The 24,315-nt window shown below is 36.3% G+C and overlaps 1 protein-coding gene across 2 annotated transcripts in view; it reads left to right on the forward strand.

Moving 5' to 3' along the window:
- LOC114804952 (uncharacterized) overlaps positions 1-24,315 on the forward strand; it is a 339,668-nt gene that overhangs the window by 154,356 nt on the left and 160,997 nt on the right. For both annotated transcript variants that reach the window (XM_054233384.1, XM_054233383.1), the window contains exon 4: positions 1,039-1,135. In XM_054233384.1, the coding sequence (XP_054089359.1) occupies positions 1,039-1,135 (97 nt within the window). The remainder of the gene's footprint in view (positions 1-1,038; positions 1,136-24,315) is intronic.

Raw genomic sequence — 24,315 nt, forward strand, 5'->3', positions numbered from 1 at the left:
CTCCACAAACTCAGTATAATCTGGTCATCAACAACTAGATCACCTCTGAGGGTCCTACAGGAGTGTGCTCCGGTCTTGAAACCTTTAGTTAGTTGCCGAATCTTTTCGTAACATTTTCGAGCATTACCCCTGTCGGCCAGCTTGTTAAGCTATTCGTACTCACGCTCTTCGGCCCCTTTCTTTTTTGTCTGCAAATGCCTCTCGCTTCCCTCTTCAGCTCCCTGTATCTATCCCATCCTAAGTAATCAAAGTACAGAATTTTCATTCTCAATCTTCCATTTAGCTCGCTCCGCTTGAACATTTTATGCAGTATTCTAAAATTTAGATACTACCTTATCGTTCAAAACAAATAATTTAAGTTAGTAAATATTTTGTAAATTTGTGTTCATATATGAATTTTTCATACAAAATATTTTATTTCTTTTATGAAAAAATAATTTAAATTTTTTGTATGAAATTAGATATGCAAAATGCAGCTAAACTTCAACGTATCTATATATTTATGAAAGTTAACTCAGCGAATACTATTTTTGGCGACTGAAAGCCTAAAAGTAGGCAACACACACTTGAATGTAGTAACAACTGCAGCGTTTGTGCAAATCGCTAGGAAGGAAACCGTTATAACTGTCATCGACAAAACAATATCTACTCATATTTGTTTGTTATTTTATACATATTTACACGCCACACACTCCACTGCCGCCAAACACTTTATGTCAATATACCATGCACGCTAACAAAGCACTGCAATGACAAGTGGAAATAATGGCACTATATACATATGTTACACAATATCTATTATATTATATTAGGAAGCCTCTGCATATCAAAATTGCAACACTTTTTCCAAACAAAAAAGAATACAAAAATTAAAGTAAAAAAAATTTATTTTCTATAAATTTATTATTTCCAATTCATATTTATTTAAAAAGATTCATACAAATTATATACATGTTTATGTATATGTAGGATATAACAAATTTATTAAATAACCAATTCGCATGTTGTTTAACGGAAATGTTTGCAATCTATTTACAGGTCACCATAATTATAGCCAACCATTGGCCAGTGGCGTCACCACCTCACTGCTTATCGCTGATCTCTTTTTACTTTTATTTCTAAATTTTTTTCACATGTGAGTACAAAAAAATTACATATATATAAATCTATATACTTGCATTAGTGCTTTAACGCTAATTGCCAGTTCCGCTTGCATTTACAACAGTATACGAGTACTTAGGCTAACTCGAAAATTACAACGAATTTATGATCATAATATGAAAATTATACCATTTGAGCACATGCAGCTAATTCCCGCGGTATGAATGGGGGTAAAAAATATTGAACAAGTTGACAATTGTTTCTAACTTGTTTTCTGTAATAGTAGGATTTGCATTTTATTCATATTGGCGTTGAGAATCAGTACTCGTTATTTTTTAGAATCATGGACCGATTGTGCTCAATAACACTCAAATAGCTAGGTATTAAATTCTAACTGACAAATTCTATGATCTTAAACAATATATAAGGTATAAGAGTCCCTGAAGAGTTTGGGTCCTTATAATTGGTATCAGTGCTGAGGGTAGTTATAGAAAAAATGAGAGGTGATAGATTTATCAAAATGCTATAATATTGAAAAGGAGTAATTGTGATCTAACGTGTAGAAAACCACCACTACAATCTAGGACTTTGAGAGTTTTAAACATTAAGAATTACAACTTTAGACTGAAGGATGTGAAATGAAGAGTGTATTTGAGTTCAAAGAATTAAGATAATTCAATTTATTACATATATTTAATTTCTCATATTTATTTCATGAAAATTTTAATAAATAAATAATAATAATAGAATAGAAATAAAATATTCGGTCCATAAATGTCAGCTATAGGGCACTGATGTTCAAATATATTTCAAAATCCTTCTTCCTTTTTAGTATTAACGTATAAATATTATTTACTGCATGACTTGATAGACTTATAGTCTTTTGTTTGGTTTATAAATACCATGTCAAATTCAATGACGTTAGTTTGGCAATAATGAATTTAGGATGTATAATGATTTCAAATGATCAAATCACATTTCATTCGATTGTCAATCTTTCTGCATTCTTTTAAAAACGTATGTCAAACCGATATTACTGCGACTGTCAATGAATTTGACGTAATGCAATAATGATAAAATAATGAAATATACACACCAATGTGTTAAAATCTTTTGGCAATTCAGAAATTTGAGGTGTTAAATAGATATTCGTAAACAATACCGTTACGATTATCGTTTCTAAAACGTCAGCAATACTGATAAAATTTTGACCTAACAGGTTTTGGGGGCTAATTAAATATATTTAAATCTTATCTTAAATATTAAAAATTTAATTAAATATTAAATATTTTTTATTTTCAATAACATTTTTTCAATTTATAATAAAAAGAATAAAATTTTCATCAAAAATATCTATACATTTTTAATTATTAAATATTTAAATTATTGCAATTTAATTTAAAGTAGAACATATATTTATTTTTAAATAAAAAAAAATTAATGAAAATATGGATTAAGATGAGTTTTATATATTTTTTTATAGTTATTTATATTACAATCGTATACAATATAAAATCATATTTTAATCAAAAAAAGATAATTTAAACTTTAAATTAAATTTTATAAATTAATTTCTAATTAAAATTCCTTTTTAATTATATTAAAATGTATATTATATTAATTTAATTAAAATTTCAATAATTAAAAAAATGAAACATGTTGATTAAAAATAATAATAAAAATTATTTATTATAAAAAAAATAATAATAAAAATTATTTTTAATTTTTATCATTTTATTTTAGTTAATGTTTATACTCTCGCAACAAAAGTTGCTAAGAGAGTATTATAGTTTTGTCCACATAACGGTTGTTTATAAGTCCTAAAACTAAACGAAATGGCAATACACGAAAACATATAAAACGCCATAACTTAGCCATAAATTAAGCTATTGAAGTAAAATTTGGTATGAAGGATCGCACTATGAAGGGGCATATGTGGATGTATTTTTTGTTGAGGAAGTGGGCGTGGCTCCGCCCCCTACTAAGTTTTTTTGAGGAGTCGTTTTTTCAGGCATTTCCATATATAGTCCAAAAATGAAGGAAATCGGATTATAACCACGCCCACCTCCCATACAAAGGCTATATTGAAAACTACTAAAAATGCTTTAATTCAGTAAGGAAAACCAACAGAAACCTTAAATTTCATTATAAAGAAGGTACAGAAGAGCTGCACTAAAAAAGTTATAAAAAAATTTAAATGGGCGTGGTTCCGCCCACTTATGGGTAAAAAACAATATCTCCGAAACTACTCAACCAATTTCAATGAAATTCGGTTTGTAATATTTCCCTTGCATCCCAATTATATGTTGTGAAAATAGTCCAAATCGGTTCACAACCACGACTACTTCTTATATACCAGAACTTTGAAGTCGACCTGAACTTCGTTTACTCTACAATATATAAAGTAAGCACTAGTGAAGATATCGGAAAAGAACTTTGCACAAATACTAGATTTATAGTGTGGCATCGCCCTTTTAAAAATCGTCGAAATCGGACCATACATTTTAAAGGCCCCCATATGTCGAACATGAGGACCTCAGGGCTTTTAATTTTTTTTTCCGGAAATATAGCTAAGTCTCTCAGATATTTTGAAGAAATTCATAGGGAATATCTTTCATCTAATAATATGTCTCCATGTCTAAAATACTGGTCATAACTTGACCTAACTGAACTGAACTAAATTTTAGGTTTCCAACTTTCAATTGACTTTATACAATATGTATGACGAATATGTGGGTCAAATTGTGTATTATATATTATAAATAAAGTTAAATAAATAAATTGCGAGAGTATAAAATATTCGGTTACACCCGAACTTAGTCCTTCCTTACTTGTTTTTAATTAAAATATTAAATCATATAAAAATTTTAAAGAAAATAATTTTTAGTATTTTTTTTTTAATTTTAAACTTATATAAAAATTTAAATTTAAATTTTTTTCTAAAAATTTACAAAATTTTTGTATAACTATTTAACGCATCCGCAGTGCCTTTGACCTGACGTGATGTCAGCCCACTAACCGCAGTGTCTCGTAAATTTCAAGAAATTTATCACCAACGCAGTGGTCGTAAGTAGCCGAATGTGCGAATCATGTCATGAACTACAACCATAAAAGGTGTATGCAGTATTTTTATGCTTGTCACACACACATGGCTACCAACCAATTTATGCGATACATATGCATATAGACATATGTATGTATGTATAATTGTAACAACAAATGAAATGTATGAATATACTTAAGTAAATTTCCCAAAGGATATGCAACTATTCTCACGCTAACTTGAGGTGTTGCATATATGCAGTCACACGAAGACACATACACACTCTCCAAGCGCATTAACACACCTGCAGAGTGACATTAACACTCGCGCATGTAAATCGCATGAATTCTTTTTTTTTACATTTTTCTTTCTGTGTCCTACTTAAAATGCGTTGGTTGTCACTCCGAATGCGGCGCGTAACTTCAGCTGCGGCTCTCGTCGCAAGAATTTCTCCAAAAATGTCGTGCATTCATTTCATATAATATATATATGTGTGTGTGTGTGTTTATTTTTCATTGCTTGCACACCTAAAAATATGCTAATTATTGTGCAGTTTCATTTACTAATTTCGGCCCCGTAAGGACTCTTCGGTGTCACGTACGGTGAGCACTTTAATGAGCTGAATGATGGGCGTACACTCACTTTATTTACTTCGAAAATTCTTTTGCCACACACGAGTGTGCTGCCAAGCAATTTAGTGACAGCACTCACACCCACATAGCTAATATCAAAACGCACTCACGCACTTAGATAAGCTTCGTCGTTTCATATGACGAAAAAGCGCCATAAACAACCGCCTTTTTTATTTCTCCCCCAAAAAGTACTTCGTGTGTGCCATGTATGCAAGGCGGCTTTTACTGTTTTAATTAATTTGCACAATTAAATGTCTCTCGACATTTTAATAAGTTTTAATTAAACTTAATTTGTGGGCTTGCTGTGACACATGCGAATAATAAACAGAGTTGCACTTAAATAACGGTAAACAGCTGCTTGAGGGGATTATATGTGTATGTGTGGCAGGAGTGCATATGAATGAAATGATAAATGTTTTAATAAACTACTGACTTTTTTGAAACAAATAAAGGAACTGCAACGAAATATATTATTATTGCATTTTTGGTATAATACTCCAATATATTACTCCAATATATATAGGAGGATGGAGTCATATGTAGAAGTTCACGTAAGTGAGGAAAGTTTCTGACTGCCATTCACTTGGGAGTGGCCAGGAACGATTCTTTTACATGTGGCTCAAGCAGCTCACAACTTCCGGTCTTAGACCAAGTATCCTCTGGGTAGCCAACAGACATCCGTCTGGAAGCGAGCTAAAGTGAGAAGGCGAATCCCGCTTATGCGGTTGTGCGTAGGGCTTGGGACCCACCACATAAAAACGAATAACCAGTGAATAAGAAACACAGGCCTCGGATGAGAAACCCCCCTTTTGATGACGACCACGGCAAACGTATAAAGGACTATGATTTAAGGGCATGCACTTGGAATGTCCGGACCCTTAATTGGGAAGGTGCCTCTGCCCAGCTGGTTGATGTCTTCGTAAGAGTAAAGGCTGACATCACCGCAATCCAAGAAATACGATGGACGGGACAAGGACGGAAGAAGGTGGGTCCTTGTGACATCTACTACAGCGGCCATATAAAGGAGCGCAAATTCGGTGTGGGATTCTTGGTGGGAGAGAGACTCCGTCGTCGAGTCCTGGCATTCAATCCGGTGGATGAACGTCTAGCCACAATCTGCATCAAAGCGAGGTTCTTCAACATATCGCTGATTCGCGCCCACGCCCCGACGGAAGAGAAGGGCGAAGTGCTCAAAGATACCTTCTATGAGCGCCTAGAACGTACCTATGAGCGCTGCCCCCGCCACGATGTCAAAATCGTGCTTGGCGATTCCAACGCTAGGGTGGGTAAAGAAGGTTTTTTTGGCACAACAGTCGGAAAATTCAGCCTCCATGACGAAACATCACCAAACGGTCTGAGGCTGATCGACTTCGCCGGGGCCCGAAATATGGTCATCTGTAGTACTAGATTCCAGCATAAGAAAATCCATCAAGCTACTTGGCTGTCCCCGGATCGAATCACTCGCAACCAGATCGATCATGTTGTGATAGATGGACGACATGTCTCCAGTGTTTTTGATGTGCGTACGCTTCGTGGTCCCAACATCGACTCGGACCACTATCTTGTAGCAGCTACGCACCCGCCTCTGTGTAGAAAAGCGCACACGTCAACAAACACAAGGAAGATTCGACATCGAGAAGCTGCAATCACAACCGACAGCCGAACGATTTTCTACTCGACTTGCACTCCTGCTCTCTGAGAGCACTCATCAGCATCTCGGTATAAGGGACCTGTGGAATGGCATATCAAACTCCTTACGTACAGCTGTAACCGAAACCATTGGCTTTCGGAAAAGCCAAAAAAACAGGTGGTATGATGAGGATTATCGTCTCGCAGTGGAGAGAAAACAAACTGCCTACCTCGCAATGTTGCGATCGACCGCAACACGAGCGGGATGGGAAAGATACCGAGAGCTGAAGAGGGAAGCGAGACGCATTTGCAGAAAAAGAAATAAAAAGGCAGAAATGCGTGAGTATGAAGAGCTGGCCGACAGGGGTAATGCTCGAAAATTTTACGAAAAGATCCGGCGACTAACTGAAGGTTCCAAGACCGGAGCACACTCCTGTAGGACCCCCAGCGGTGATCTAGTGGTTGATGACCAGAGTATACTGTGTTTGTGGAGGGAACACTTCTCCAGCCTGCTGAATGGCAGTGACAGTACAACACCAGGAGATGGCGAACCCGATTCCCCAATCGACGACGATGGAACAGCTGTTCCATTGCCCGACCGTGAAGAAATTAGAATAGCAATTACCCGCTTGAAGAACAACAAGGCGGCGGGGGCCGATGGATTGCCGGCCGAGCTATTCAAATACGGCGGCGAAGAGCTGATAAGGTGCATGCATCAGCTTCTTTGCGAAATATGGTCGGAAGAAAGCATGCCCGACGATTGGAATCTCAGTGTACTCTGCCCAATCCACAAAAAGGGAGACCCCACAATCTGCGCCAACTATCGTGGGATAAGCCTCCTTAACATCGCTTATAAGGTTCTATCGAGCGTACTGTGTGAAAGACTAAAGCCCACCGTCAACAAACTGATTGGACCTTATCAGTGTGGCTTTAGACCTGGAAAATCCACAACTGACCATGCGCCAAATCTTGGAGAAGACCCGTGAAAAAAGGATCGACACACACCATCTATTTGTCGACTTTAAAGCTGCTTTCGACAGCACGAAAAGGAGCTGCCTTTATGCCGCGATGTCTGAATTTGGTATCCCCGCAAAACTAATACGGCTGTGTAAGTTGACGTAGAGCAACACCAAAAGCTCCGTCAGGATCGGGAAGGACCTCTCCGAGCCGTTCGATACCAAACGAGGTTTCAGACAAGGTGACTCGCTATCGTGCGACTTCTTTAACTTGATGCTGGAGAAAATTATAAGAGCTGCAGAGCTAAATAGAGAAGGTACAATCTTCTACAAGAGTGTACAGCTACTGGCGTACGCCGATGATATCGATATCATTGGAAACAACACCCGCGCCGTTAGTTCTGCTTTTTCCCGCCTGGATAAGGAAGCGAAGCGAATGGGACTGGTGGTGAACGAGGACAAGACGAAATATCTCCTGTCATCAAACAAACAGTCAGCGCATTCGCGTCTTGGCTCCCACGTCACTGTTGACAGTCATAACTTTGAAGTTGTAGATAATTTCGTATACCTAGGAACCAACATTAACACCGATAATAATGTCAGCCTTGAAATCCAACGCAGAATCACTCTTGCCAACAGGTGCTACTATGGACTGAGTAGGCAATTGAAAAGTAAAGTCCTCTCTCGACGAACAAAAACTAAACTCTACAAGTCCCTCATCATTCCCGTCCTACTTTATGGTGCAGAAGCGTGGACGGTGTCAACATCCGATGAGACGGCACTAGGAGTTTTCGATAGAAAGGTTTTGCGGAAGATTTACGGTCCCTTAAACATTGGCAACGGCGAATACCGCAGAAGATGGAATGATGAGCTGTATGTGTTGTTCGACGACATAGACATAGTCCAGCGAATAAAAAGACAGCGGCTACGCTGGCTGGGTCATGTTGTTCGAATGGATGAAAGTGCCCCTGAAAGTTTTCGATGCAGTACCCGCTGGTGGAAGCCGAGGAAGAGGGAGACCTCCACTCCGGTGGAAGGACCAGGTGGAGAAGGACCTGTCTTCACTTGGTATTACCAATTGGCGCCAAACCGCCAAAAGGAGAGATGCGTGGCGCACTGTTGTGTACTCGGCTATAACCGCGTAAGCGGTTTCTACGTCAGTTAAGAAGAAGAAGACTCCAATATATTAATTTATAATTTGTTTTAAGGTTGCCACCTATTGGAACTTTTTGAGTAAATAAAATTTTGAGTACAAAAAAAATTAACAAATAAATACAAATACGACAAATAAATTTTTAAAAAAGCTGTAATTAAAATATATTTTACAGAGTTGCCAACAGTTTAAAAAATAAACCCATAAAATTTAAGGAAAAATATTTTATTAGCATAACAATTAATTTATAGAAGTTTAAAAAGACTTATGTCATAAATTATTTTTGGAACAGGGTTGCCAAATGTTTAAAAAGCTTTTTATAGGACTTAATTTATTTATAAATGTAGATGAGCCCCAAACGCCTCTTCCTCTTGGAATTAAAAAAGAAAAACAAAATTTCCCGCAATTGTCGAGAATTCGTCTCAAAAAGTGACATTTTCAGTTGAGAATAAGTTTGGGATGCAAACAGATCTCTACAAATATTTTGTTGGTTTAATGTTGACATAAATGTCCAAGATCGATATAAAATAAAAATCGATTTAATCGACCAGTGCTTGACCCTAGAGACATCTATTGGAAAACGGCGGAAGCAAAGTTGTAGACCAATTCTATATATCTATATTAAAATTTTACAGTTTTAGAAGAAATTTCATTGAAAACAATTTCCGGAAGAGTTGCCACCTTTGAACAATTTATTTGAAAAAATCATTTGTGTAGTTTCAACCATGTTTGTAATGTATTTACACGTGTTGTACGACTCACTTCAAACCTAGAAATATGTATGCTTCGGTCGGTTAATACAAATACATAATCACTTAAGTTTATGGAAAGAATTACAACATTTTACTATGTCCAGTAATCTCTTACTATACTAAAGACATGTCGGGTACCATGAAAAATACATATATGCAACTTAGATAGTCCCGACTTCCAACATTGAAGTATTTGCATTTCGAGAGGTAGCCATATTCCTTATTAGGCTGGATGGTGAGAAGTTCCGGATTCCAGCAACTTTTCCCAACAAATTAACCACCAGGCTCTGGTTTATAATGCCTGTTAATCATAGATTATTACCATAATATGAAAACTAAGGACCAAACAAGCTTTAGCATACATATATACCGGAACAACCGGTTGTGAGTTGGTAGTCAAAGAAATTTCAATATCTTAGATTAGCATACTTGAATTTTAAAACAACCCTCAACGGCTTCTGAAATAAATAACATATAGTCAAAGGTACTTTAAAGTGATCTAATTAGGAGAGGGGGTTTCAAAGTGCAACTTCAATCAAACATTTTCCTATATCATTATCGAGAACTTCAAATAACTAGCACCAAGATCCCAAAACGGATACAATGATGATTACCAATTTACTAGTTCATATAAATGCAGCCCAACACGCGCTTAACAAATTTAAATAAAATACGATAAACCAAACTTTAATTCCTAAACTACTTAAATTTTCTGTTCTCAAACAAAGTGCAAACAAACCCCGCTAAGCTAAAAGTTAACTAGCCCAACTGCAAACAGGAACCGCAAGCTGTTACTCCTGTCGGCGGCGCATTTCCGACACCCTCATTGTGGAGCAACAGTTAACTGAACAGTTAACGCCAACAACATTTAATTAACTTAATTGAAATGCTCGATGAGTCGACAGAGTTTGATGGTAAACGCAAAGGCAGCTAAGCGCTTACTTCCGCGCACGGATATTGCACGTGGATAAGAGGTTTTCAACTCACTTAAATGGCATGGAAGGAAATTTAATGTGCGAGTACTCCAAGTACATATACAAATTTAAGACTATTTAGACTTTAGGCTGTTAAATAATTATTTTGAATATTTTCTAAAGGTGTTTTTAATGTTATAAGAGTCTTAAATTGTAGGGACATACATTCCTGCTTTGTATATTAATGCTTATTTATATCCTTTATGAAAATGGTGTGGTTCGATCCATAAAATTTAGGGATCTGTGTCGGGACGATTTAGCGATTTTTACCTTTGGTCTACATTTGTATATTTTTTTCATAGAAGATTAGTCAGTTGACACAACCTTACATATCGGCCGACTATAGTATATGGTCTCCAAAGAGCCTGTTGTCCAAATATGAGACTATCTACTATATCTACTATTTCCAAACAAAAAGTTATTTATTCTTAGAACGCTGATCCAAGTGTAAATTCACGGACTCAATTAATGTTTGAGGCATTATAGACCTTATTACTTTTTGTTGTCAAGCTTCGTCACTTTCCTTGAACACAGTTGGGTTCTGTATGAATTTATTATATGTGAAAAAGAAACGAACTCGTGAATAAAGTAAAGGACTCCCTTGGTGTTTACAGATACGGCAATGACTGTTCTAGGAAACATTTTGTTGTTCGAAGCCAGTCTCTCACAAGTGATCTTATATGTATTTAAGTAGAAACAGCTGGTTAAGAATATTTTTAGAGTTTTAAGACGTTTAGAATATTCAGGGGTACGGTTACTGAGTAACGTCGCGACTCTACATCGAAGAAAATTTTTCCATAATATTAAACATTGCCGAAACTCTGTTCAACTCGGGATCCATAAATTCCTTTGGTTCTAAATAAGATTTCGAATAAACCCATTGATTTTGTGGTGATCTTTTTAACCCAATCTAATTAGGAAGAACAAAATCCCAACTATCCGTTTCTAAAATAGTCGTTATACAGAGAGACAAAAGACACATTATCTGTGTTGGAAAGATCAAGAAGAATATAAATCGTGGAAATGAATTTATAAACCATTTTCTATAGAATTCACTAAAAAATATTATGGCGATATATCGTGTTAGCCATTACAAGTTGTCGACGGAGTTAGAAATACTTCAACAGTTCAAAATTCGTAAAAAAATATCGAATATTTTCAGGAAAGTCTTCGAAACTTTTAGCATCTACACAAATATTATATATTTTTTTATTATGAGTAAATATCATGTAATATGGACATACTTCAAGCGTATGTAGCGATCCCCAGCTGGCAGTCTCGCGGCGCCAAATTATTTGTATGCCTACCCTTACATCCTTTCGTTCAACGCCTTGTTAGTAAATTAATAAAGTGGTTTCTAAGGTTTCCTGTGACAGTGACATACGCACACTCACATTTTATACACATTTCTATAGATACATATTCTATAAAAGAGACTAGACTAGAGTAAAATATTAAACTGCGGTTTGTCCTTTTGTATTCGCATCAGAAGTGGTAAATATTTTCGAATATCAGTACATACTCTCCACTGGCCTAAATACAGCTTTGCTGTTAAATATTCGACTACTCCAAAAAGTACTAATTCAAATGAAAGTAGTTCGAAAGGGACCAAACATTTCGATTATAAACAATTATCTTACTTATATGAAATTAAACTTAATGGTTAATACACAATTTAACAAAATTCATTCATATTTATCCTACTGCACCAATATGAGACTGCTATATCTCTGCCCGAAATGTGACAGTTGACACTAACAGACTAGTTAAGGTTTCGGTTCATAGTAGTTACAACTACTTAATTTCACTACAGGGATGCTCGGCATATACCTATAAAGCCACATAAATACTTTTTTTTGTATTCGCCGCATTTCATTTTGACACTTACGACTAGGTATTGAATTACATTTTGGCACACTTGGAAAACAAAACAATAGAAATAAAAAGACGACAAAGACGTAGTGAAACTCAAATCAAATAAATCTCCCCAATGGCAATTGTTAGGGGGAAATGGAGCGAAAACTTATTGAAATTCATACGCAAATGTTGGCAGGAAAATCAATAACGGCTCATGTACACAAGTACTTATATATACATATGTTTAAGTATAAGGAGGGAGCCCGTAGGGCATGCAAATGGTATTTAGTATCGCGTAGACTGGAGGAAAATTCGTCGGTTTTTGCACTCGCCATAATTGAAATGTCAACACACGCGTACGCATTGTTGGAGCATAAAGTGTCGTGAGGCGTAACAAATGGGTCAGTCGCTTTTTTGAGTTTTTTGAGTTTTGGGAAAGCGGTTGGAAAAGTTGGTTGTTGATATAATGATATGTTTGGAGGAATTGTTGAATAGGGTTTGTTTTTACTAAACAAAACTAGTGACATTTTTTCTTGTTACTTATTTATACAGAGCCTACTTTAACAGATGATGTTCTTCTTCGTGTAAAAACGATTCTGAAATATTTTTCGAGATTCTTAATATATTCCAAACCGTAACCTTCGTTCCTTCCTTCACATAAATCCAACTTCGCACTGTACATAGTGTGTGGAGATTTTAGATATCAGAAATACTCGGCCCTTGACTTATTTATGCAATTTGCCGATGCTGTGATTTGAATCAGGGTCACTAGATTGGTAGATACAGAATTCATTTAATTTGGTTAAGGCTACTTAAAATAACATTGCACAGTGGTTCCGCCATAGGCCAAAAATCAAAAAATCCATCTCACGATGTCTACAGATGTCTTCTAAATTGTCCAAACTTCTTATTTGCAAACCGGGTTTTTCTAAAAATCTAACGGTACTTTCTAAAAATAGAGTTAAACGCATGAACAACTGTATTTTTTTAAAGCACATCAAACATTTTTTTTTAATATCGCTGCCACAACGAACTTCAATTTGTTCTGGTAATTGATCAGGGTAACGAATCAAGATTATTTTTAATGGATTTTGAAGCTAAAGGTATATATTTTAACTTGTGAAATTAATTAAAACTAACGTGATTTGTGTTTTTAGTGAAATAAGTGTTTTATATAATTTTTTTTTACCTTTTTTGTTGCGTCTTCTATTTGTTTACATAAAGTTTTAATTGTGTTCCCCCGCGATCCCCCTTTAATTATATTTTATATAGTTTTTAGCAGAGTCTTAAGGTAATAAAAGTGTTATAGTTGGGTGCGGAAAGTTGCGGATGTATTTGCAATCGTCAAAATACTAATGCCCTATGAATTCACTATTTTTACGTTCGAACTTTATAACTGGGCTAAGAAAGCTTGGAAAGAGGGATAAATCGTCGTTACGTTTACTACGTCGTACGGTTTACTAGAGGAGACATTTCAAGTTTTTGTTCTAATTATAATGGCTGTTGAATTGAGCTGAAATTGGTTGATAATTTGCTTTTTTCCTTTATAGGTTGAATGTGGGGGTTAGATGGGGGGGAAACTATAACGGCAAAACATGTTCAGCTTGTGTATCGCTTTCTTAATTTTTTTTTTTCAAAGCCTTACTGAAAGTTTTTACGCTCCAATTATGAACATGAGAAGTATTGTTGCGCATTATTGCCATATAATGCCAATTACTGTTATACGGAAGCTATAGGACCGATGGGGCCAATTTTTTTTTATATATATTTATAATATTTCTCTAGATTTTTCGTGAAAATTGTATAGCGATATCTCAACGGGAAGTATTTATGACCGCACCTTCATACAAGCCGAACCACTATGTATTGTGTCGATATATACTTGTTATACTCTCGCAACAAAAGTTGCTAAAGAGAGTATTATAGTTTTGTTCACCTAACGGTTGTTTGTAAGTCATAAAACTAAACGAGTTAGATATAGGTTATATATATCAAAATGATCAGGGTGACGAGACGAGTCAAAATCCGAATGTCTGTTGATCCGTCCGTCCGTCCGTCTGTCCGTGCAACGGATAACTTGAGTAAAAATTGAGATATCTTAACGAAACTTGGAACACGTATTCCTTGGCACCCTGAGGAGGTTGCTTTCGAAAATGGGCAAGATCGGACCATTGCCACGCCCACAAAATGGCGAAAACCGAAAACACAAAAAGTGTCATAACTAAGCCATAAATAAAGTTATGAAAATAAAATTTGGAGCATAGGATCGTATTAGGGAGGGGCACATTTGGATGTAATTTTTTTTGGAAAAGTGGGCGTGACCCCGCCCTCAAATAGGTTTTTTTGTATATAACTCGCAAACCAATAAAGCTATATAAACCAAACTTTCTGCAGTTAGTTATCTTACGTACCCCACTACACACAATGAAATTAGTTGAAATCGGATAGTAACCACGCCCACCTCCCATACAAAGGTTAGGTTGAAAATGACTAAAAGTGGGTTAACTCATTAACGAGAAACGTCAGAAACACTAAATTTTACATAAGAAATAGCAGAAGGAAGCTGCACTTAGATTTTTTTACAAAATGAAAAATGGGCGTGGCATCTCCCACTTATGGGTAAAAAACCATATCTCAGGAACTACTCGACCGATTTCAATGAAATTCGGTATATAATACTTTCTTGACACCCTGATGACACATGTGAAAAATTGATGAAATCGGTTCATAACCACGACAACTTCCCATATAACTCAATTTTGAATCCATCTGATTCCTTCACTTTATAATGTATACATAAGGAACCAATGAAGATAGCGGAATAAAACTTTGCACAAATAGTACATATCATCTCTGGCTTCAATTGTCGAAAACGGACTAAAACTTTTCAAGACCCTAGATATCGGACATGTTGAACTCAGCGCCTAAGGATGAATTTTAACCGAAAATATGGGTAAATCTCTCAGATATCGCAATTTAATTCAGAGGTAATTGTTTTCTTCTAATAGTGTGTCTCTGTTCCAAAAATTATTAAAATCGGATAATAACATCTCCTAGCTCCCATGTACCTAATTATAGTTTTTTCAAAAGTACGGTGGGCTTTAATCTACATATATGTATTGGTTAATATGTGAGATACTATATCTTTGCGAAATTAAGTGCTGGTGAAAATGAATGAAATCGGTTCAGGAATTACCTCAGCCTTCATACACTATATAGGACGATTTTTGTTATTCTATTAAACTTTGTGCCGAATTTATAGGTAAATTTGGGTGTTATCTTAATAAAATTTCTTCAATAAATTGCGAGAGTATAAAATGTTCGGTTGCACCCGAACTTAGCCTTTCCTTACTTGTTTTATAGTATGTTCTTCATCAAATAGAGTCGGATTCTTGATGAAAGCATATCCAATCCATATCATAACACGTGGTTGAGAGAACGGCAAAAGGACGAAAAGTCAGATCAATGACAACAGATTTCCCTTCTAAGAAGTACAGGAATGTGATCGGTATATTTCAGAATATACCCACTGCAATTTTTTATCAGTGCGCAATATAATGTAACAAAAAAATAGAAAATTAAATAGGCAGAGTACCATATATAGAAACTCGAATGATTTGCTAAGAGAATTTATACCCAGAATACGGAAAAAGGGGCAGAAAACTCATATAAATCAATATTTTTGGATTTAGTGATAGGAATCGATTAGTATATAATTTTACTAAGGCTTTACAGAATAGTATTTATTAAAAAATGATTGTAGTTAGTTGTGGATTTTGGCACAAAGAACTCCCATTTGAGTACTTATTTATACCTTAAAGTTGCGGTAGATGTCGCTGCTATATATTTATTTAATCATTTTTATGGAATTACATTTTTTTTCATTTACAGCATTTTTTTTAAACTGTTCTTGTTAAATAAGCCATAGAATTCAGCATATCCTATTTATGTTAAGAACATAGTTCTGGAATTCATCATATTTTAAAATTACTTGAAGAAATCTCTCCCTTGACATAAATATAAATTAGAGTTTTGACATTAAACTGGCTTCATTTCGCTAAATTTTGAAAAGTGGCGAATCTAACAACAACTGGTATAAATCTCAAAAAAGTGGTATAATCGAATTGTGATGAATTTGAGAGTAATTATACCACTTTAATAATGCAATTTCACATTTCTCTTACATCGAAATGAAACTCGCTTATGTGTATATATTTATGAAATATGTCCGATGGACCACACCGACGCTTTTAAAATTCCAGAAAAAAATCCAATAAAAAATAATTTATATTTAAGGGCTTAAAATCACTTCTACATGGGTGCTTATTTATGTATTAAAATTTCAAATTTATTCAAGCCATTTCATACACCACCCGCTAACATTACTAAATATGATTCACCAATAAATTATAGCTCACTAAGAATGCGAGGCACTTAGGCGACAAAGGGATACCTATACATTCAGACATACAATCATAAATGCTTGCCTGCTGGCTTCCAATCAAAAGTGCTTTAAACTTTTGTGATATTTCTTAATTTTATTGCTTTTTTCTATGCACACTGATTTGTGGCAGCTTCTAGTTAGGCGACTGCTAGCTGCCAGCGTTGTCTTTGAGCGCGTACTTAACCGTATCAAGAATAGTGCTTTATTGTAGTTGTTGCTTTGAAGACAATACTTCGTGGCTATTGTCACGAGAAAGCGCTATTTTAAGGAATTTTTATAATTCTTTATTTTAGATTTTTTTTTTGAATTTTTTATTTAAATTTTTTTTATTTTTCATTTTTTGAATCTTGTTTGTGTGTATAAAAAGCTTAAGAACTTTTTCTTTTATCGTCTGCTTTTATTAGCGATTTTATCATGCTTTCTTATACCTGTTCAAGTGAGAATCATTAAGCACAAGAAACTATTTTGGCTTTATTCTTATTTATTTATTTCTTTCTATTTTTTGTAGTTTCTTGTATGCGTGCGCCATAATTTCTCGATTTTAATGTTCGCTTTAATGCCGGCGGTTTAATTGGTCCAGCAATATCTATACAATAAATTTATAGAATAAAGTATAATAAATGCGCACAATTATCTACTAAATACGTGACAGAATATTTGGGGCAAATATGTAGACATACAGACATATGTATATACATACATACATCATATACAAAGTGTGTTTGCGTTTGTGGCAGCATTTTTGTAGACATTAGCAACAAGCTTGTCATTGCTTTGGTCACATTTTCCACCTTATAGTTGTTGTTGTTTGTTTGTTTGTTGTAGTAGGTATGTATGCCAATGGCTTGTTTGTCGCCATCGTCAGTGTTGCTGTCACAATGCTGACACCACCGACAACGCCATCAACGCCTTAATCATCCACCTTCACTTGTAGCTTCTCCATTGCTACAAATTGTTGTTGCTGGCTGCTAGGCGTGATGAGAGATATTGCTGTTGTTGTTGTTTTTCCAATAGCCAGCATTATGTGCTTAGCAACACATGCGCATGTCAATGGTATCATATGTATCCAAGCAAATCTCCCTCAGCCTCATGGCGACAATTCCTCTAGAACGTGAACGTATTGAAAAATCACAGGGTTGCTTTTGATACATAAATACGTGGATACGTGAGTTTATAACACCAGGTGGATGTTTTAGTTGCCTTTTGTATTGTTATTTGTTAAAAGGGATGCTGTAAAATTACAGAGATTTTACATGGACCCTTACACTTCTTATACGAAAGTGGTTGTTCGCTATTATTTCGATTGGCGAAAATTCAGGGTTGATTTTCACTATATTTTGCATAGTACAACATTTCTTGAGAAGGGTGGGTGGAAACTGAATAAGCGGGTTGGTTCCTAGATTCGAATGTAGCCGAGAAAACAATTAGAATTATAATAGAAAAAGAAAATAAGTTGAATATCTCGACTTGCGAGTGTCTTCTTCTTGACTGGCGTAGAAACCTCTTACGCGGTTATAGCCGAGTCCACAACAGCGCGCCACGCATCTCTCTTTTTGGCAGTTTGGCGCCAATTTGTAATACCAAGTGAAGACAGGCCCTTCTCCACCTGGTCCTTCCATCGGAGTGGAGGTCTCCCTCTTCTTCGGCTTCCACCAGCGGGTACTGCATCGAATACTTTCAGAGCTGGAGTACTTTTGTCCATTCGAATAACATGACCTAGCCAGCGTAGCCGCTGTCTTTTTATTCGCTGGACTATGTCTATGTCGTCGAATAACACATTCAGCTCATCATTCCATCTTCTGTGGTATTCGCCGTTGCCAATGTTTAAGGGACCATAAATCTTCCGCAAAACCTTTCTATCGAAAACTAGTAGTGCCGTCTCATCGGAAGTTGACACCGTCCACGCTTCTGCACCATAAAGTAGGACGGGAATGATGAGGGACTTGTAGAGTTTAGTTTTTGTTCGTCGAGAGAGGACTTTACTTTTCAATAGCCTACTTAGTCCATAGTAGCACCTGTTGGCAAGAGTGGAGGATGAAGTCATATGTAGAAGTTCACGTAAGTGAGGAAAGTTTCTAACTGCCATTCACTTGGGAGTGGCCAGGAACGATTCTTTTGTATATGGCTCAAGCAGGTCACGACTTCCGGTCTTAGACCAAGTATCCTCTGGGTAGCCAACAGACATCCGTCTGGAAGCGAGCTAAAGTGAGAAGGCGAATCCCGTTTATGCGGTTGTGCGTAGGGTTTGGGACCCACCACATAAAAACGAAGAACCAATGAATAAGAAGCAACAGCCTCGGATGAGACACCCCCCTTTTGATGACGACCACAGCAAACGACTTGCGGGTGTACACCTGACATAAAGAGGCTCATAAAATCCATGAGATCATCATGGGCGGTTTAAGATAATGTCATTACATTATATGTGGATCCGGCCGAACTTTAGTATGATGCTTAAACTCAACAGTTTGGAAAACTCCCTAAAAAACTCTAGCCAGATCTATGAAAGGTAACCTTCAAATCGTTTATGCTTTGATTACTCATAAATTTGTTTAAAAATAAGATAGTCTATGTCTTAATATTTGCTTCTCCGCCCAACTAAAAGTCAGATCTTGCCATGACATTTTTTTAAAGCCGGACATGGTGAAAATTTTTTTATACTGTCGTCACTTTTCCTATAGTCAATATAAGAATGAAAACGATCTTGATCTCTTGTAACTTCTCAAAATGTAAACACCAAGGTCATTGGTGTCATCAAAAGTCATTGGCTCCACCAAAAGTCATTGACCACCTAGTTCCTAGGTATTCAATAATATGATTATAGTAGACTTCGACTGACAAGAAGATCTCAGAAACTACTCGACCAATTTCAACGATATTCGGTACGAACTATTTCCTTGAACACAATGCTATAATTTGAAAATGGGCGAAATCGATTCAAGGATATAATTTAGTCTGGTGGCAAATATACTTGAAATCGGTTCAGGAATTATTCCAGCCATCATATAGTATATATATTGACTTTTGTTATTCTATCGAATATGGGTCACATTGTGTGTTCTCTTAATAAAATTAAATAAATAAATTGAGAGTATATAATGTTCAGTTACACCCGGACTTTGTTCTTCATTACTGTTTTATATGGAGATATTTCAAAAACTAAAGCTTAAACTGTTGCTCTGATTTCTCAAAGTAAAACATATTCCTAAATCATTCCTACAACTGTTTCTGATCTATTTTCCTTTAATGAATTACATAATTGTGCGCATGTATGTTTATAAACATTTCAAAAATTTCTTAAGTGCTTACGTGTTTACGTGCACCCTAATTTCCATGCCACAAACGCATGTCATACCGCATTACAACTAATTAGAGTAGAAATCAAAGAAAACAATTATAACGACACATGCAATGACAGAAGGACCAAAAAATATATCATAAATGAAAGTAAAGAAAGAAAGTAAAAAAATACTTAGTTCAATTCGTTATGAAGTTTTTTTGAAATTCAAGCTAACTGCTGATTTAATTTTCTGATAATACAACTTGGAGTATGCATATCTTGTAATTGTACTGCACTTCATATATCATATATGAATTTTAATCATAATTGTAAAATGTTAATGTGGATAGCATTACTTATTGCATGACTAGCCTGCATTCACAACATTGTACTGCCATTACTAAATATACTACTCAACGTACCCACCACACCAAAATCACAATAAATTTGGTAGTAAGGGCTTGTACTGCAACGGAGTTTGGCTTGACATGTTTTTGACTGTTAAAAATAAAAAAAAGTTAGCAAAATATTTACTTGAAATATAAAAATATAAGCTTTGGAAGTAAACCAAATGTTTCCGCTGAGTTAAAATGTTGCAATGTCTTAACGCCTTGAAGTATGTTAATGTTATGACATAGGTGTTGTTGGATGTATGACGTAATTATTAATTTTGCTCCATTCTTATACTCTCGATACAATGTTGCTAAGAGAGTATTATAGTTTTGACTACATAACGGTTGTTTGTCATAAAACTAAACGAGTTAGATATAGGGTTATATGAAAATGTTTATGATAACGAGACGACTTAAAATCGGATATGATATTTTTATGACACCCTGATAACACAGATGAAAAATTAGCGCAATCGTTTCACAACCACGCCATTTTGAGTTCATCTGATTCATTTACTTTATAATATATATTAGGAACCTATGAAAACCGCGGAATACAACTTTACATAAATACTGTATTTGAGTTGTGGCATCACTTGGAAAATTTGTGGAAATCGGATGCCCCGGATATCAGACATGAAGAACTCAGTGCTTAAGGGAAATTTTTCACCGAAAATATCGGTAAATCTCTCAGATATTTTAATTTAATTCAGAGATAATCTTTTACTTCTAATAGTGTGTCTCTGTACCAAAAATGGTTAAAATCGGTTCATAAATTGCCCTAGCTCCCATTTAACTTATATTCGGATTATCAAACTTCCGGTGGGCTTCATACCGCATATAATGGTTATAACTTTGCAAAATTAAGTGGGCATATAGTTTTGAATATAGTGTACCTTGGTGGTGAAAATGAGTGAAATCGGTTCAGGAATTATCTCTGCCTCATATACTATACTGAGTACGAAGAGCTTGAGAAGCTGGCAGACAGAGGGAATGCTCGAAAATTTTATGAAAAAATGAAGCGACTTAACGAAGGTTTCAAGACCGGAGCATCCTCATGTAGAGACCAAGGTGGTAATCTGGTAACCGATGTCCAGAGCATACTGGGATTATGGAGGGAACACTTCTACGACCTGCTGAATGGCAGTGAGAGTACAACACCAGGAGATGGCGAACCCGATCCCCCAATCGATGACGATGGAACAGATGTTCCATTACCCGACCATGAAGAAATTCGAATAGCAATTACCCGCTTGAAGAACAACAAAGCGGCGGGGGCCGATAGATTACCGGCAGAACTATTCAAATACGGCGGCGAAGAACTGATAAGGTGCATGCATCAGCTTCTTTGCAGAATATGGTCGGAAGAAAGCATGCCTGACGATTGGAATCTCAGTATGCTCTGCCCAATCCATAAAAAGGGAGATCCCACCATCTGCGCCAATTACCGTGGGATCAGCCTCCTAAATATCGCATACAAGGTTCTATCGAGCGTACTGTGTGAAAGACTAAAGCCCATCGTCAACAAACTGATTGGACCTTATCAGTGTGGCTTTAGACCTGGAAAATCGACATCTGACCAGATATTCACCATGCGCCAAGTCTTGGAGAAGACCCGTGAAAAGAGGATCGGCACACACCACCTTTTTGTCGATTTTAAAGCTGCTTTCGACAGCACGAAAAGGAGTTGCCTTTACGCCGCGATGTCTGAATTTGGTATCCCCGCAAAACTAATACGGCTGTGTAAGTTGACGTTGAGCAACACCAAAAGCTCCGTCATGATTGGGAAGGACCTCTCCGAGCCGTTCGATACCAAACGAGGTTGCAGACAAGGTGACTCACTATCGTGCGACTTCTTTAACCTGATGCTGGAAAAAATTATAAGAGCTGCAGAGCTAAACCGAGAAGGTACAATCTGGGAACCAGCATCAACAACACGAACAATGTCAGCCTCGAAATCCAGCGCAGAATAACTCTTGCCAACAGGTGCTACTTTGGACTGAGTAGGCAATTGAAAAGTAAAGTCCTCTCTCGACGAACCAAAATCAAGCTCTACAAGTCGCTTATCATTCCCGTCCTGCTTTACGGTGCAGAAGCGTGGACGATGTCAACATCCGATGAGACGGCACTAGGAGTTTTCGAGAGAAAGGTTTTGCGGATGATTTATGGTCCCTTAAACTTTGGTAACGGCGAATACCGCAGACGATGGAACGATGAGCTGTATGTGTTATTCGACGACATAGACATAGTCCAGCGAATAAAAAGACAGCGGCTACGCTGGCTAGGTCATGTTGTCCGAATGGACGAAAGCACTCCAGACCTGAAAGTGTTCGATGCAGTACCCGCCGGAGGAAGCCGAGGAAGGGGAAGGCCTCCACTCCGTTGGAGGGACCAGGTGGAGAGCGACCTGATTATACTTGGGATCTCCAACTGACGCCGAACTGCGAAGGAGAGAGAGAGGTGGCGCACTATCGTCGATTCGGCTATAACCGGCTAAACGGTTGCAACGCCAATCACATATACTATATATGATGATTTTCGTTATTCTATTGGACTTTACGCCGAATATATGGGTAAATTTGTGTGGTAACTAAATAAATTGCGAGAGTATAAAATATTCGGTTGATTGATAATTGTTGATATTATTTTTTTGTGCTTTGAAATCTTTAACATTTTTCAGGAACCCATTCTTAACGGAGGTATTTTTTAGTTTTTCGACTATATTTGTCAAGACAATAATTAGAAAAAATACATGCAAGTTTAGTGATTGGATTTCGTTACTTTAGCATACTTTCTATGCACCTCTAGCCTACAAGAAAATAAGTCTATAGTTTTCCGTTAACAAGAAATACAAATGTCCACTTAATGCTGCTTAGTTAATACTCATGCGATCCGGACTATTTTACGTCGAAATAGTAAAGGTGGCTTATTACTGACTTAACCAAGATGGTAATTTTTAGGAAATTTTTTCGAAAAAACTGCCAAAAATCCCATTATTTTTGCTTAAAGAACACATAACTACTTTCCTAGATTTTTTTTTTTTAATTTGAGACACCCTGAAAATCTAGAACCATGAAGTGTGCAAAAATCAAAACTTGTTAAAGCTAACCGAGGACTAGAAACATGCTCTACTGAAAATTTTGTGATACTCCAAAGTCAAACACACGAGTGACAGTTAGACCCTTAGCACAATTGGATAGAAATTTCGAAGTATATGAAAATATACATAAGTGCATGTTATAGATCTCACATTACACTTTATTGCCGCATAACAACACATTGAGCTTGGCAGCGTCGCCCCGTTCGCATATCCTTAGACAGTTCCTTAATATGTGTATACACCACGAAATATGAACGAATATTTATTTCTATATAATATTGTCCGCCCCTCGCTGCGTCCAAATATACACAACGTAGCATAAATATCGTTTTTACAACGACATTTGTTTAGTGGCGCCAAATAGCAACGTTATACCCACCAAACAAGCTCCTCATTACTCAGTGCCGCCATCGTCTGCTAACTGCTTCCACGCTTACAAGTTCCGCTGCCTTCCTGTGAGCTTCCACTTCCATCGGCAAATTGTTACGCTCAATGAACTATGTACACACTTCTGTATGTATGTATGTACATATGTGTTTGTGTAAGTAATCCAAGTTTCTGTTTTGTTTGCTGACTCCTAATTTATTCCTTACCCTTACTTTTATTTGGTTTCCTTTGGCGTTTGCGTTGTTCTAATTATGAAATCATGCGAAACCTTTCAAGTGTCGCAGAAACTACTGTTTTGTTGGTGTTTTCTTTTATTTTTGTTTGGCGTCTCCTTGGTGGGGAGCGCAAGTTACACTTTGTTTATCGCAAACACAACTGACGCAGGAATTACAAACGGAATTACATACAATATAGTTTGTACTATATTTTAACTTAGTATCCATGCTAAGTAGTGTGTACATACATACTATACTACTGACTTACTAACCTGAAATTCCGCTACATCCTTTTGTAGCTTTCTTTGACTTCCACCTTTCATTCGAATTGTCTCTGTAAGTATGTACGCATGTGTACATATTACTGAACAACAGATAGTTATTCCGTTCACTAGGTCAC

The sequence above is a fragment of the Zeugodacus cucurbitae genome, chromosome 6 (genome assembly GCF_028554725.1).
Source record: "Zeugodacus cucurbitae isolate PBARC_wt_2022May chromosome 6, idZeuCucr1.2, whole genome shotgun sequence".
Classification (NCBI taxonomy): domain Eukaryota; kingdom Metazoa; phylum Arthropoda; class Insecta; order Diptera; family Tephritidae; genus Zeugodacus; species Zeugodacus cucurbitae.